The sequence below is a fragment of the Bos grunniens genome, chromosome 29, assembly GCF_055505025.1.
Source record: "Bos grunniens cultivar Pamir isolate PY7600 chromosome 29, Bosgru_T2T1.0, whole genome shotgun sequence".
NCBI classification, from domain to species: Eukaryota; Metazoa; Chordata; class Mammalia; order Artiodactyla; family Bovidae; genus Bos; species Bos grunniens.
Window position 1 is genome coordinate 13,833,216 of NC_141193.1, and position 14,681 is coordinate 13,847,896.

At 57.3% G+C, this 14,681-nt stretch overlaps 1 protein-coding gene across 2 annotated transcripts; it reads right to left on the reverse strand.

Annotated features, from left to right (window-relative positions):
* Position 1: 1 nt before the first annotated feature.
* Positions 2-13,888, reverse strand: TMEM132A (transmembrane protein 132A). 2 transcript variants are annotated; one of them, XM_086383064.1, is made up of 11 exons: positions 13,600-13,888; positions 10,846-11,060; positions 10,420-10,638; positions 9,178-9,509; positions 7,024-7,173; positions 5,826-6,021; positions 5,600-5,743; positions 3,911-4,113; positions 2,315-2,591; positions 1,716-1,907; positions 2-1,291 (listed from the first exon to the last, which is right to left on the reverse strand). In XM_086383064.1, the coding sequence occupies exons 1-11, from the start codon at positions 13,697-13,699 to the stop codon at positions 233-235; spliced, it is 3,087 nt and encodes a 1,028-aa protein (XP_086239190.1). In that variant the 5' UTR covers positions 13,700-13,888; the 3' UTR covers positions 2-232. The 2 variants fall into 2 exon arrangements, with proteins under 2 accessions (XP_086239190.1, XP_086239189.1); XM_086383063.1 differs by having other exon boundaries at positions 5,826-6,024; positions 13,600-13,854.
* Positions 13,889-14,681: the final 793 nt, after the last annotated feature.

Genomic DNA, 14,681 nt, shown 5'->3' on the forward strand with positions numbered 1-14,681 from the left:
CTGGAGTCTCCTTCTCAGTTTATTCCGACGTTAGGATGAAATGGTTCTCATAAATAAGGGCCACAAGCCCTTCCTCACGACCACGGTCCATGACAAGGGGCAGGGCAGAGGGGGCCTGGGCGGGAGTCCCGGCAAGGGACCAGGCAGGACTCAGATCAACAAGCACCAGAGGATGAACGGGAGGCTGCCCGGGCTGGAGGCCCACGGCGCCGGGCCAGGCAGGCTGGAAGGGTCAGGAGCTGCCCCGGATCCGCTCCATGTAGCTGCGCAGCTCCTCAGGGTCCTTCAGCCCCATGTCCTCACACACCCAGCGGATGTCCTCCTCGCCCGCCACCAGGATGGACTGCACGGCCGGAGCCCCCACCGGCTCCTCGGGCAGCTGGGCCGGGGGCGCTGGCGCAAACGTCACAAATTCCACACGCTTCCTCCGCCCCCCGGCTTCCTTCCTGGCCAGGGTGCCCGAGGAGCTGGTGGTGGCCCCAGTAGGAGGAGCCTGGGCCTGGGCCAGGGTCAAGGCCTCCCCTCCTCCCCCACTCTCACAGGGGCAGCCCCCCTCCCCCTTGGGCGGGCCAGGAGACTGCCGGTCCAGCTGGCGACTCAGTTCCTCCTGGTCGGTGCCCAGCCAGACCCAGTTGTGGGGCTGGGGGGAGGCAGGGTCAGTGGCACCGTCGGGAGGCTCCTTGCGCTGGTAGCGCAGCACAAAGACCACGCCATTGACCAGGAAGATGAGGATGGCCAGACAGAAGATGCCCAGAAGGGCATACATGCCCAGCTCTAGGTCAGTGACCCGCTGAGGGGCGGGGACCATCTCCTCCTCTCCCTCCTCCTCCTCCTCCTCCCTAGCTTCTGCCTCTTCCTTCCTGGCCTCCTCCTCTGTCTGCTCAAACTTGCCCCTCACATCCCCGCTGCCCCCCATGCTGCCTGCTGCCCACCGTCCTCCACCCACGCTGGCTCCTGGGGCTGGCGATGAGCTCCGAGCTGGGCTGGATGGGAGGGCAGGGGCTGAGGTGGGAGCAGGGGGCAGCCCCAGCCAGGCAGTGCCAGAGGCCAGGGGCACACGGTGGCGGCCACGGCGGCAGGGCTCTGGGGGGTGCAGAGCCACGTGCAGGGGCAGCCCCTCGGTGCCCGCCCCACTCACCACTACCCGGAGTTGGGCACCCTGCTCCTCAGCTGGCAGCACGGCACCGGGCTCCTCAGCCGAGACGGACAGTCCCAGGTCATGGTGGTCATAGAGCTCGGCGGGGGCCAGGGTGTGGTCAGAGAAGGACAGCCACAGGGAGAGGGCCACCTCCTGTGGGGCACACAGACACGGGCAGAGACATGCGAGGGCACGCACGCACGCATGCACACAGAGACCACTCCCACGGACACAGGCCACATGGAGGAGAAGAGACCAGAGAGAAAACAGACACAGGCAGAGAGGGACAAGACACAGGGAGAGAGGGGACATGCGTCAATCACCTGTCTGCTACTCGGCTCAGGGTCTGAGTCATCAGGAGGGTCCTCAGTTAGAGCCCTCTAATAACCTCCCACTGCCACACTCCAGCCAGCCACTGCTTGATCACCACCAGCCGCAGAGTGCTCACTACCTTACAGGGAGTCCGTCCTCATCCTGAAAACCCTAAGGTGAAGGGTGGAGGTACCTCCCATCCCTCTGGTTATCAACCCCCAGCTGGAGATGTCGACCTCAACCCCCTGACCCCGCAGCGTGTCACCTGCTTTGGGGCGGGAAGGGCGGACTGCGCCCAGCACGTGGCTGTGACCTCCCCTGGGTGGGCAGTGCCCCGGCTTAGGGCCAGTGAGATGCCCATCACTGGCTGCACTCGCAGCTCCAGCACCGAGACCTTGTCATCCGTCACAGCCAGCGCCTGCTCCCCGAGGATGGAGTCAGACAATGGGGAGCGCACCTGAGGGTGAGAGGGAGTTGGAAGTGGGGGAGAGTTATCACCCACAGACAGCCTCTCCCCTCTGAGAGCCCAGCACCCCTACGGAGGGATCTGGTTTATGAGCTAGGCAGCTTTCCCACTTTCTGCACCCCAACCACTCACCTTATACATACCTGGACCACAATCCCACTCCTAAGGGACAGTTCCCTCCTCTCTCAAGACCTGGCCCCCTACACCCAACCCCCGCCCTTCATACTTTGAGGACTTCGCCCCCATTCATTACACGGCCGCCCTATTTTGACCCAATCCCCCATCCCCCGGGCTCATACTTCCCCAGGTGCACTCTGGGCCCTTCCGACACTCTTCGCACCTGCCCATTAATATTCTGGGAGTCACCTCCATACACCCTTTTCGGGGCGTCTGCTCACCTCGATGGAGGTGACACCGGGCTCCCGACCCACCAGGACCCAGCCTCCCTCCAGCGAGGCTACGCGCGGGTCTTGCACGCGAGCGTGCGGCGCCACGAGGTGGGACACGTCCAGCAGCCAGTCCGGGCCGAGCAGATGGGTGAGGCGGCGGCCGCCGTCCAGCGGATGGGCCGCGAAGGGGACGAGGAAGCGCACGCCGGCACGCTGGTACTGCAGGCGGCAGCCGCGGGCGCGCCGCTCCGCTTCCTCTACCCCCGCAGCCTCTGGCTCCGGCGCCCTGAGGGAAAGGGCGGCCCGGGGAAGGGGCGTCAGCGCGGGCTCCGCCCCCTCGCTGGCCGAGGGCCCCGCCCACGAGAGGCCCCGCCTCCAGGGGGGGACAGGTTATCCAAGCCCTGCCCACAGTCGCGCCTCAGTGGTCAGGTCCTTCCACCTGCTGGCGCTGAGTTCAGTCCCCTCTGGCTCCTAATTGGAACTCTTTGACTATGCATGAGGCGAGGGGAAACAGTGACAGACTTTATTTTGGGGGGTTCCAAAATCACCGCAGATGGTGACTGCAGCCATGAAATTAAAAGATGCTTATTCCTTGGAAGAAAAGTTATGACCAACCTAGACTGCATATTAAAAAGCTGAGACATTACTTTGCCAACTAAGGTCCGTCTAGTCAAGGCTATGGTTTTTCCAGTAGTCATGTATGGATGTAAGAGGTGGACTATAAAGAAAGCTGAGCGTCGAAGAATTGATGCTTTTGAACCGTGGTGTTGGACAAGACTCTTGAGAGTCCCTTGGACTGCAAGGAGATCCAACCAGTCCATTCTGAAGGAAATCAGTCCTGAATATTCGTTGGAAGGACTGATGTTGAAGCTGAAACGCCAACATTTTGGCCACCTGATGCAAAGAACTGACTCATTTGAAACGACCCTGAAGCTGGGAAAGATTGAAGGCAGGAGGAGAAGGGGACAACAGAGGATGAGATGATTGGATGGCATCACCGACTCAATGGACATGAGTTTGAGTAAACTCCAGGAATTGGTGATGGACAGGGAGGCCCAGTGTGCTGCAGTCCATGAGATTGCAAAGAGTCAGACACGACTGAGCAACTGAACTGAACTGAGGCGAGGGACGCTCTGTTATTGGAGGAGACCTACTAGTGCTCCATCTCTAGAGGGCCTGGGGGGACAGATTCCTGAGGCCTGAGGCCCCCTCACCCTTGGGCTCTGGGGGGATCCCCTCAATAGTTACTGAGCTAGGTGCTATCTTGAGGACACAGCAGGGAACACAATAGACAAAGCCCTCACCTTCGAGGGGAGGAATGCGGAGGGGGATAGTCAGACCACAAACAAAATTAACCTGATCACGCGGTGTGTTAAAAGTGATATGTACTATTAAAGAGGCAGGGAAGGAAGAGAGGAGTGGAGGTCAGCAGTTACAAACAGCGGTCAGAACCTGTGTGAAGGGCAGGAAGGGGCAGAAGGAACCGCAGACCACAGGGCAGTTTTGCCAATTCGGGTTTATGGCGGTATCCCGCCCCCCTCCCCGCACGCTCAGTCCCAGAGGGACTTCGCCAAGGCCAGCCAGCTTCCCCAGGGCTCCACTCACCCTTCCGCTGGGCCGGGTACCCTCCAGCCTCGGACCTGCTCGAGGGTGGTGTCAGTCACTTCGATGCGCAGGGGCAGCAGCGGGGCCCACACGGTCATCCGCAGCGAGGCCCGCAGCCGGCGCCACCAGAAATCCACCCGCACCCCCCGAGCGCCCCGGCTCTCCTTGCCAGACACAAACACAGCGTCACAGGCCTCTGACACCTGTGGAAGGGCAGAGGGCAGGGGGTGGGCTTAGCCACAGCGGACAGGCGCAGACCAGAGAGTATTCCTGACTCCTACCCGTAAGAAAGGGTAAGGCTGAAATTCATTCTGTATTCTACTATAAGGTATGGCTTCCCTGAGATTTTCCCATGCAGCCAAGATCCATTGCCCGGGGAAGTACCGCCCTTCCCTGAGTTTACCTGGGGCTGTTGGGGAAACTGGCTTTTTGCATACAACAAAATTTTTCCACCAGCAGGTAAGGGTTTGAATGCACAAGTTTGGCTCCTCATTAGTGCTTTGGTAGACAAAGGGTAAGGGCAAGGCAGGCCTATCTACCCAAGGACTCTCAGGTAGGAACCACTTACATAATGCTACCTGGCACAGGTAGCAAAGAACACCTTCACTCAGGCAGCCAGGATTTAGGAAGTAAAGCCTCTGGGCTTCCCCCTCTTAGAACTTTGATTGGGAAACGTTGCCCTGCCTTTTTTTTTAAACCTCACAGATTATTTCAAGGCTCCAATAATGATAATTATTCTACAACAGAGGATGAGATGATTGGATGGCATCACTGATTCAATAGACATGAGTGAGCGAACTCTGGGAGATGGTGAAGGACAGGGAAGCCCAGTGTGCTACAGTCCATGGGGTGGCAGAGAGCTGGACACGACTGAGCGACTGAACAACAACAAATGTAACAGCAGCAGCTGCTGGTGTTTCAGCCCCTGCTTTGCTGAATACAGTCCTAGAGTGCCTTTTTTTTCTTTTTTGATGTGGACCATTTTAAAGTCTTTATTGAATTTGTTATAATCCTGCCTCTGTTTTATATTTTGGTTTTTTGGCCAGGAGGCATGTGGGATCTTGGCTCCCTGACCAGGGATCAAACCCACACCCCCTGCATTGCAAAGAGAAGTCTTACCCACTGGGCCACCCAGGAAGTCCCTCTTAGAGTGCTTTTAATTCTTACAACATCCTTAAAATATATTTTCATTTTAAAACTTAGGAAACAGAGGCTCAGAGAAGTTGAGATTTGCCCACAGTCACACAGCTAGTTGATAACAAAGATGGGTTTCAAATGAAAACTTTCCCACTGTAAAGTACATGCTCTTAACCCTCCCATGTCAGTTCATCTGCCAATGTAGTAATGAATGGGAAAATGCCTGAGTTGGGGCTTTGGGGTAGTACAGCTCCCACTTGACTCTGGAGAGAGTTGGTGGGACCAGAGCTGTGGTTCCCCTCATGAGGTCCCTGGTATCAAGAAGCAGCTGCTCTCTGGGACTCCCTGGGTGGTCCAGTGGTTAACACTCCATGCTGCCAATGCAGGGTCCACAGATTCAGTTCCTGGTCAGGGAACTAAGATCCCACATGCCGTGCAGCGTGGCCAAAAGATTGAAAAAAAGAAAAAGAAACTGTTCTCTTGGGGACCTGATTGGGGAAGGAGGAACACTGCGTGTGCATCAAGCAGGTACAGCCCCCACGTGCCACTCACCTGCAGGACCTGTGTGTTGGCCGACTCGCAGCCGATGTGCTCTGTCACCTCCACCAGAGCTCCACCACTGTCCACGGTGACAAGGCGCACAGGGATGCGCCGCGGCACTCCAGTCAACGGTGCTGTGTTCACGAGCTCCTCAGCCTGGGGGTGCAGCAGAGGCTCAGCCCCAAGCTCTCCACCTCTTCGCCCCCAGCCTGGCCGGGAAGAACTGTGGACCCCTTACCTTGGCCAGTGGGACGAGGGCTCTTATGTCCCGCTCCGACACCAGGATCTCCCACACCATTTTGTCCTTCTCTGCTTCGGGGGCCTGGCCTGGGTACTCCAGCTGCCAGGTGACAGGGCGAGTGACCGCCACGCCCCCACTAGTGCCATTCTCCACCAAAAAGTCCACCCACAGGAACTCGGACAGTTCAAGGGGGCTGCTGGCCAAAAGAGAGAGAATCTGAGTGCTTGCTAGCAGTCAGGTGTTGTCATGAGCACTTCCTGTCTTGATGAGGTCGGTCCTATGATTATCCCCATTTTACAGATGAGGAAACCGAGGTACAGAGGTTATATAACTTGCCCAAGGTCATGCAGTGAAAAGTGGCAGAGCTGGAATGAAACCTAACCATCCTGGCTCCAGAGTCCCAGTTCTTATCTGCTCAAGATCCAAGTAGCCACTTTACCAACCCCAGGGAGGCTTGCTAACCTCTGCCTTCCATAGCTGTCAGGGTGGCATAAAACACCAAGGAAGAAGATTCACTTCCAGGACTGGCACTCAACCCCTGAATTATAAAGAACCTCACAGCTTCCTTTGATCAAGCACCTACTATGTGCCAGAAACTGGCCTAGAAACTTGCTGTGCAGTACCTTATTTTCATAAACTATAAGGGGTGCATTGTTATGTCCATTTCACAGGTGAGGAAACAGAGGCTGGGGTGGGAATGGGGGAGGTGGGCTTCACCGGTTTGCCTAAGATATTTATCCACAAAGTGTCAGAACTAGAATTCAAACAGAGGCTACAAAGTCCAAGGCCTTGACCCAGACACAGGACATGAATAAGGAGTTCATAAGTGTTTAAGAACTGCAGCTGGGCTTTGGGGGAAATATTAACAGCCTGGAAAAATGAACACATGTAGTGGGAGTGGGAGATGGGGTAGTGGCTGTGAGGGTTGTGACTGGGTGACCAGGACAGGTTGATGTCACCTGGAATAAGACTCACAGATACTGTACCTGGCATGTGCCAAAAGATGGATAAATAGTAGCTGAGTGAAGGAAAGATATCTGTTTTGTGCTGCTTCCTTGAAGGAGACTGACTGCTCTTGTGCCTGACTACATGTGAATACAGGGGGCCGCGTGGCAGCCTCCTCCCCTCCAGCCCCATAAATCTGCCCACTTGCACTCTAGGACCATCCCTCCCCTCATGGAAAGAAAGTACCCACCTGGAATTTGGCTCCACTGGCCCGACTCGATGGCAGATGATGAGCGTGGTGTGGTGCTTGGAGCCCTTGAAGCGTTCCAGCTTGGCAGTCCAGAGGGTGGGCTGGGCTAGGCGAGCAGCCATCACATGCAGCCCCTTCTTTACCTTAATCCTGGGGGAGGGGACACAGGTACAATTTGTCATGGGTCGGGTGGTGTATGTTGAAGTGTGGGCTGGATTGGAGCAGGAAGATAAGGAGCTCTGGTCTGAATCTTCTCCTCACCACCCTCCAACCCAGGGGGACCCATCTCCATGCAGGTCCTGTCTGTCACACAGCTCTCCTCATTCACAGAGCACTTATGACTCCCCACGGTCCACAAGGTCAAGTCTTAGCCTGGCATCTGAGGCCCTCTAGGGTTGGTCGGTCCAGTCTCATCTTCGGTTGTGACATCTCTCCATTGCGCCCTTAGCTTCAGCTGCTCCCAAAGTACACATCCACCATGCCCCTTCCTGCCTCTAGCCTTTGCTCAAGCTGTGCCTTCAGCCTGGTCTGCCCTTCCTTCCTTAATTCTTTTTTAAAAAAATATTTATTTATTTATGCTGCACTGGATCTTAGCTGGGCTTCCCTGGTGGCTCAGATGGTAAAGAATCTGCCTGCAATGTGGGAGACCTGGGTTCGATCCCTAGGTTGGGAAGATCCCCTGGAGGAAGGCATGGTAACCCACTCCAGTATTCTTGCCTGGAGAATCCCCATGGACAGAGGAGTCTGGCGGGCTATATATTCCATGGGGTTGCAAAGAGTCGGACAGGACTGAGCGACTAAGCACAGCACAGCAGGTTCTGGATTGTAGCATGCAGGATCTTCGATCTTCATTGTGCCATGTGGAATCTTTAGTTTCAGCCTGCGATCTCTTTTACTTGTGGCATGAGGGATCTAGTTCCCTGACCAGGGATGGAACCCAGGCCCCCTACATTGGGAGCATGGAATCTTAGCCACTGGACCACCAGGGAAGTCCCTGCCCTTCCTCTTTTCACCTGCTCATTCTTCAAGCCTCCAGCAACACAGATACCATTTTCTTTAAAAAGCTTTCCTGGTGACAGGATGAATTTCCCCTGGCTCCCGGAGAAGGCAATGGCAACCCACTCCAGTACTCTTGCCTGGAAAATCCCATGGGCGGAGGAGCCTAGTAGGCTGCAGTCCATGGGGTCGAGAAGAGTCTGACACGACTGAGCGACTTCACTCTCACTTTTCACTTTCATGCATTGGAGAAGGAAATGGCAACCCACTCCAGTGTTCTTGCCTGGAGAATCCCAGGGATGGGGGAGCCTGGTGGACTGCTGTCTCTGGGGTCGCACAGAGTCGGACACGACTGAAGCAACTTAGCAGCAGCCGCTGCAGCAGCAGCCACCCTCTAACCCCTGCCCCTGCAGAGCTGGGTATGGTATGATCCAGTCCATGTCCATGCAGCCCCCTTCCCTACCACTAGGGGTCCCTCAGGACATGGGGGAACCGGGCCTTGCTCTATCCTGAGCTCCAGAGTGGAGACACAGGGCTTGGCATCTTTTAAGTCTAGGAAAGATCTAATGATGGTGCCAGTAAGCAGAAGAGAGGGAGAGACACAGGGGTGGGACACACGCAAACAATAACAGCGGGGTGGGGGAATGGCTGGGGCGAAGTGGGGAGGCCTTCCTAAAGAAAGGTACATGAAAAGGAGCGCCTTTGTATGGGAAGGAACCAACTCTGTCCAAAGGCTAAGGACCATGGTGAGGTGGCCAGCGGGAAAAGATGTAGATGAATGGGACTGGGGCAAATACCTCTCCTGGGGCATCCAAGCATTAACCACCCCCAGGCACCACATTTCCCAGTTTCTAAGTCCTCTTCCTGTTTCCCCTCCCTGGAGACACAATTGTGGGCAACGTTAGCCGCACCGGACCAAGGAGTCTCAGAAAAGTGCTGGGGGGAGGGGAGCTTCCTACTTCCAATTCTAAGTTCAAGATCCTGCCCAATGGCAGGGTCCTGCCTGCTACCAGTGCCTAGACTGGAGGGGGTTTGATGGACCCATGTTTTGCAGAAGTCAGGGATTCCATAAGGATCCCAAGAAGAGGGGGCACCTGCCCAGTCTTCCTGCAGAAGTTCCCTCTCTCTGACCCATCCCCAGGGACACAGGCAGCTCACCGCAGGGTCAGGACACCAGCTGTGAAGTTGTGCCGAAGCAGGAGGGTGGCACTGAAGAGCTGGCCGGGCCGCACAGGCACGTCAGGCACCCGCAGAGTCACTGCCTCATCCAGGGGCACCTCTTGGTGCTGTGGGGGGTCCGCTGGGCGCAGCTCCACACTGCCCACTGGGAGTGCCTGCTCCCCGGGGTCTTCCTCCCCACCGGGGCCACAGCCCCCAGGACCCTCAGCTGCTGGCTCCAGCGTGTAGGCCAGCTCTGCCCGGGTGGCCGAGCCCTGGGAGAACCAGTGTGAAGGGAACTCCAGCTCCACCACGCAGGCGCCCAGGGATGGCTGCCAAGACACAACAGCCATGGTCAGAGTGGTGGGGTAGGGGAGCCCCAGCACCCACCCTCTGGCAGGAAACCCAGAGCTGAAGGGGTCCACGAATACAGGGCCAGCATGGGCCAGAGACGCCAGCAGGTGACACGCCAGCTGGTGACACGACAGGCTAGGTCTTAGAACACGTCCCATTGGCCATTTTTCTACCTTTGGGAACATTCTTATTCCAAAGTGAACCAGCCTCAATACCTCCCCCTGATCATGCCCCGGACTGCCCTGACTACAGCTCAGGCTTCTCAGAACCCACAGCCCACAGAACACCTCTCCCCAGTGGAATCCCATGCTAGGCTGCGAAAGAGGGGAAATTGCAACAATAAAAGCAATACTAGCAATAATATAAACACTCGCTGAGGGATTGCTCTTGTGCCAGGCATTGTGCCAAAAGCTATTCTTGCATCTGTCTCATTTATTCTTTTTTTTTTTTTAATTACTATTTCTGTTTTGTTTTGGCTGCACCACACTTCACAGCATGTGGGATCCTAGTTCCCTGACCAAGAATCAAACCTGTGCCTCCTGCATTAGAAGGGCAGAGTCTTAACCACTGGACCACCAGGGAAGTCCTCATCTCATTTCTTTATTCCAGCTCCATATGAGGTAAGAATTGCTATTATCTCCTTTTACTGATGAAGAAACTGAACCTCAGAGAGATTAAGTTACTTGCCCAAAGTCATGTACAATAGACTGAACTCCTCAAGGGGCCCCAAATAACAGGGCCCTGTGAGAGCTAGCAGAGTAGGAATGGAATCGGGTGGTCTGTGACCCCCAAACCTCCCAGAAGTGGTGAGCCCTCTCTTTCCTATTCTGGGATCACCTTCTGGTGGGCACAGCAGCAGGGCCAACCCAGGTGGCAGCCCCCACTCACCTGGAAGCGGCAGGCTCGGTGAGCAGTGCCTGCTGGGTGTGTGGCATGGAGCCGGGCGCAGGGCAGGCTGCCAGGCCCTGGGGGCCAATCCTGCCCTCTGAGGTGGAAGAGGACACGGGCGTGGGGCTCTGCTGGAGTCACAGCCGCTTCCACTGACACAGCCCTCACGTCCCATGGGACTGGCCGTTGGTGTGGCTCAGTGACCCGAGGAGGGACCACCTGGAGGGAGAATGGGGGTGCTCAACAAAACAGGGGGTGGGGGGAAGCGAAATCTCAGGCTAGTAAGAGAGAGCCTTGATGGGTCTCCTTCTCCCCCTCTGGAAAAGGGGGAGCTCGGCTAGGGCTGTGGAAGGGCCCTGAGCCACACACAGCAGACCTCGGCTCTGAGTCCCAGTAGCCCAGGAGTCTCTGGTGGTACCTCCTTACCTGCTGAGTGGCGAAGGGTGGGTAGGAGGCCCGGAGAAGTGGCTGGGCCCTGGGCCAGGGCTGCAGGAGCAGAAAGGTCTCAGATCGGGAGCCCAGAGAGGAGTTGGCAGGGGGGTAGCGGCCCACCTGCTGCACACGGAAGTGCTCAGGGGCATCCAGGAGTCCCAGGGCTGCCGGCAGGTAGACTGGGTCCAGGGGATCCTGGTCACAGTCCACTAAGGAGGGAGAAGGGGTAGGGGTCGTGGCAGCTTTAGAGCGGGCAGGGGCTGAACCCAGCTTTGTCCCAGGGCAGAGCAGTCATGGGAGGTGAAGGAAGAAAAGGGTTGTGAGTCCCATTCTCCCAGGATGTTGGAGTGGGGATCTCCCCATTTCACAGGTAGCAGGGGCCAGGATTTGAATCTCCATCCAGGACTGACTGCCAGCTTCTGAGTCACTCCTGCCTTCCACAGACCCAAGCCTTCCTCCCACCAGCAGAACCTTCTCAATGTCTCCTCTTCCCCCACCCGCTCCTGCCCTCTACCTACCTGCCTCTGACACCAAGGCATTTGTGTGACACCAAGCCCTCCCCAGACAGGGTCCATGTGATAATAAAAGATGGTGACGAGGTGAGCTTTGTAGAATTAGAGACCCTTCCTCTGCCCCCTGGGTCCTTGGCAAGACTTGGCTGGGCATCCACCCTCGCTGCCACTGTGTCATCACCATGGCAACCTTGCACTGGTTTCCCAAACTTGCTCCTTTCTATGCCATCCCAACCGGGTATTGGAGTACAAGCCCAGAATGGGGTAGAGGGCAGGAACCCTACGGAAGCCTGGGGAGAGAGTCAAAGTAGTCAACACTCAAAAGGGCAAAGGACCCCTCTAGCTAGCCTTAATAATAATTTTTTGAAAGTTATCTATGTGCAAGTTACTATTTAAATGCTGTGCATATGTTAACGCTTCCGTGTTCTGTAATAGCTCTGAGAACTAGGTTTATTACTATTAATGCCATTTTATGGTTGTAGAAAATGAAGTTGAGAGGTTCAGGGACTGGCCTGGGGTTCCATATCTGAAGCGTGGTAGAGTTGGGAGTCAAAGAGCCCAGCTACCCACCATTACACACCCTGTCTCTCCACCCTCCCCCTCTCTCCACCCTGGGATGCTTTCCACTGCGCCCCTGCGGGCTTCACTCCCTAGACTGTATAGGTCTCTAGTCCTCGCCTCCCTCCTCCTTGAATGTGAATGTTGCCTCCTTCTTTAGGAAGCCCTCCTTGATTGCTTGCTCTCTCACCCTGGCTTCCTCCTCTGATTCAGTTTTCTTGTCTGTTGACCAGGGGGCTTGTCACACTCATCCCAGAATCCCCCATTCCTGGAGAGGATGATCTGGGAACCTGAAGTAAAAGTCCCTCAGTCCTGTCTGACTCTTTTCAATCCCATGGACTATAGTCCATGGAATTCTCCAGGCCAGAATACTGGAGTGGGTAGCCTTTCCCTTCTCCAAGGGATCTTCCCTTGGAAAACCAACCCAGGGATCAAATCCAGGGCTCCCACACAGCAGGAGGATTCTTTACCAGCTGAGCCACAAGGGAAGCCCTCTGGGAACCTGGAGACCTGCATTTATGTCCTAACTCTGCCTTGATGAAGCTTGGGTCAGTATGCTCCTCACCTGTAGAAGGAGCATTTAGTGACATGGTAGCCAGAGGAGGGCTTTGTAAACCGGTGGCACATTGTCTGGAGGAGGGGTTGTTGCTGCTGCATAATAGATGTGACAAGCCTTTCCTCTTCTCTCTGTGTGAGGGGTTATTAGGGCTCCTGCTGGGTCCCCAGGGAGGGGAGCAGGTGGCTGAAAGGAGCCCTAGAGCCAGTTCACTCTCAGCCCCACTGCTGGGCTGGGGGACTGGATGGTTTCAACCTCCTTCAAGACCCTTCCCTCCAAGCAGCCTGTGGTGAGAAGCTTCACTCCCCCCTCCCCAAGTGTAACAGGTGAGTGACTGTGGCTCCCTGGGGTCAGACCCTGGCTTCTGGTCCTCTTGTCTACTCCACTGCCTGGATAATTACAACATGCTCTTGTGGCCTGACTCCCACGGACTCCCATCACTCAGAGTTCAGCTCTCTTGTGAGGGAGGGGGGCGGGGGCAGAAAATGTCTCACTATCCCCCGCTCTCTCTGGCATCATCCACCTAGCAGCCTCAGTCCACGCCAGGGGCAGCCTGACTCCCACCTCTGGGGTCCAGGGGAGGCTCTGCCCCTCCTCCAGGGATCCCCATACTCAGTAAGGCATGGATGGGGCAACCCCTGGAGACTCCAAGGTCAGAGAGCTCCTTGGCGCAGGGGGAAGGCAGTGAGGATCTCTCAGGTTCTGGGCAGAGGGCAGGGGGCTAGGAGCCACAGGGCTACAGCTCTCTGGACGGCCAATTAGGGAGGTGGTGCGTGCGAGGCAGGGGGCAACCAGGTTAGACGTCCCGGCTGGAGGGGAAGCTCGCGGAAGGTGCGGGGACTCGGCGAGGGTGGGAGGATGACGCGCAAGAGCCCGGGGACCGTGCTGGTCCTGGACCAGGAAGGAATTGCCAGGTTATGCAAGTGAGGGAAGCAACGGAGGCCCGCGGCTGGGGGCCAGATCCCGGGGGTGAGACCTCTCCACCCTCCGGGCACGCTGCCGAGCGACCCGGCTCGGGGCTTCGTCCCAGAACTCGTAGACTCCCGGCTCCCGAGCATCCCTCGTCCCCGGCCTCAGTTTGGGCCCGGCTGCCCCTCACCCCGCCCTGTCCCTCCCGCTGACCTCTCACGATGTCCAGGGCGAAGGCCACCAGGAGGCAGAGCCAGGGGCCGCGGGGCCCCCGGGGAGCCGCGGCCGTGCGCCCCGCCATCCAGGCGCACATCCTTCCCAAGGAAGGCGGGGACTAGGCGGGCGGCTCAGGTGGCCGCGGTCCGCCCGGCATCTCCCGGCCGGGTGAGTCCCCGGTGTTGCCTGGGCGTTCGCAGGTCCGCCCGCCCGGCGGCTGCAGTTCCCAGACAATGGAGCGGAGCCGGAGCTGGAGCAGGAGGGTGGGAGGGAGCGAGCGCGGCTCGCGGGCTGCCCCTCGGCCCCGCCGGGTCCTAGTGCCCCGCGGATCCCGATCCCAGAGCGCCTCCTTGATAGAGGCTGGCCAGAAGGCCACTTCCCTGGGGGCTGATTTGGCTGTGCCAAGGGACAGGACGAAGTGTTCAGTTCGATCCCTCTCTGGGAAGCTCCTGATCAAGGAGGAAAGAGCCACGTCCTCTGCTTCATCCCCACTCCACAAGCAGCTCACCTGTAAAGGCATCTGACACCAGAACCAGAATTCAGGGATATAAGGAACCGAGCTCAAGGGTGGAGAGGGGATGAAAGAGGGCCCATAGGGCCAGGGGACCACTGCCTGGGTGCATGTAGCCCCATCCCTGCGGGAAGCCTGTGGGCCTAGAAGTGTGAGGGAGGAGCCCCAGGGAGAAGGCCTGCCTCCCAGGTCGTCTCCTGGCCCAGCTTCCTCAGCCAAGCAGTGTTGGGAGTAAGCGGTCTACAGCAGGGCACCTGGCTGCACATTAGCCTTTCCTGGGCAGTTTAAAAAGGAAAACCCACACCAGGACCCGTCCAGGAAATAACTGATCCATTCCATGGGCCGGGTTGAGAACCATGGTGGGGATGCAGGGAGGGCAAGCCAGTCTCTCTCTGGCTGGGGGCCAGGCTTTACCACTCCTGCACACAGGGATGGAAGCAGTCCCTTCCCTCCTCCCCTACAGGCACACTGCTCTCTCCAAGTTGGTCAGTCCCAGGAAGTTTGGGAATGGGGCATGCCCTCCTCATTCCTCAGCCCAGGAGGGAAGGGTCCCTGGTACCAGCTGTCT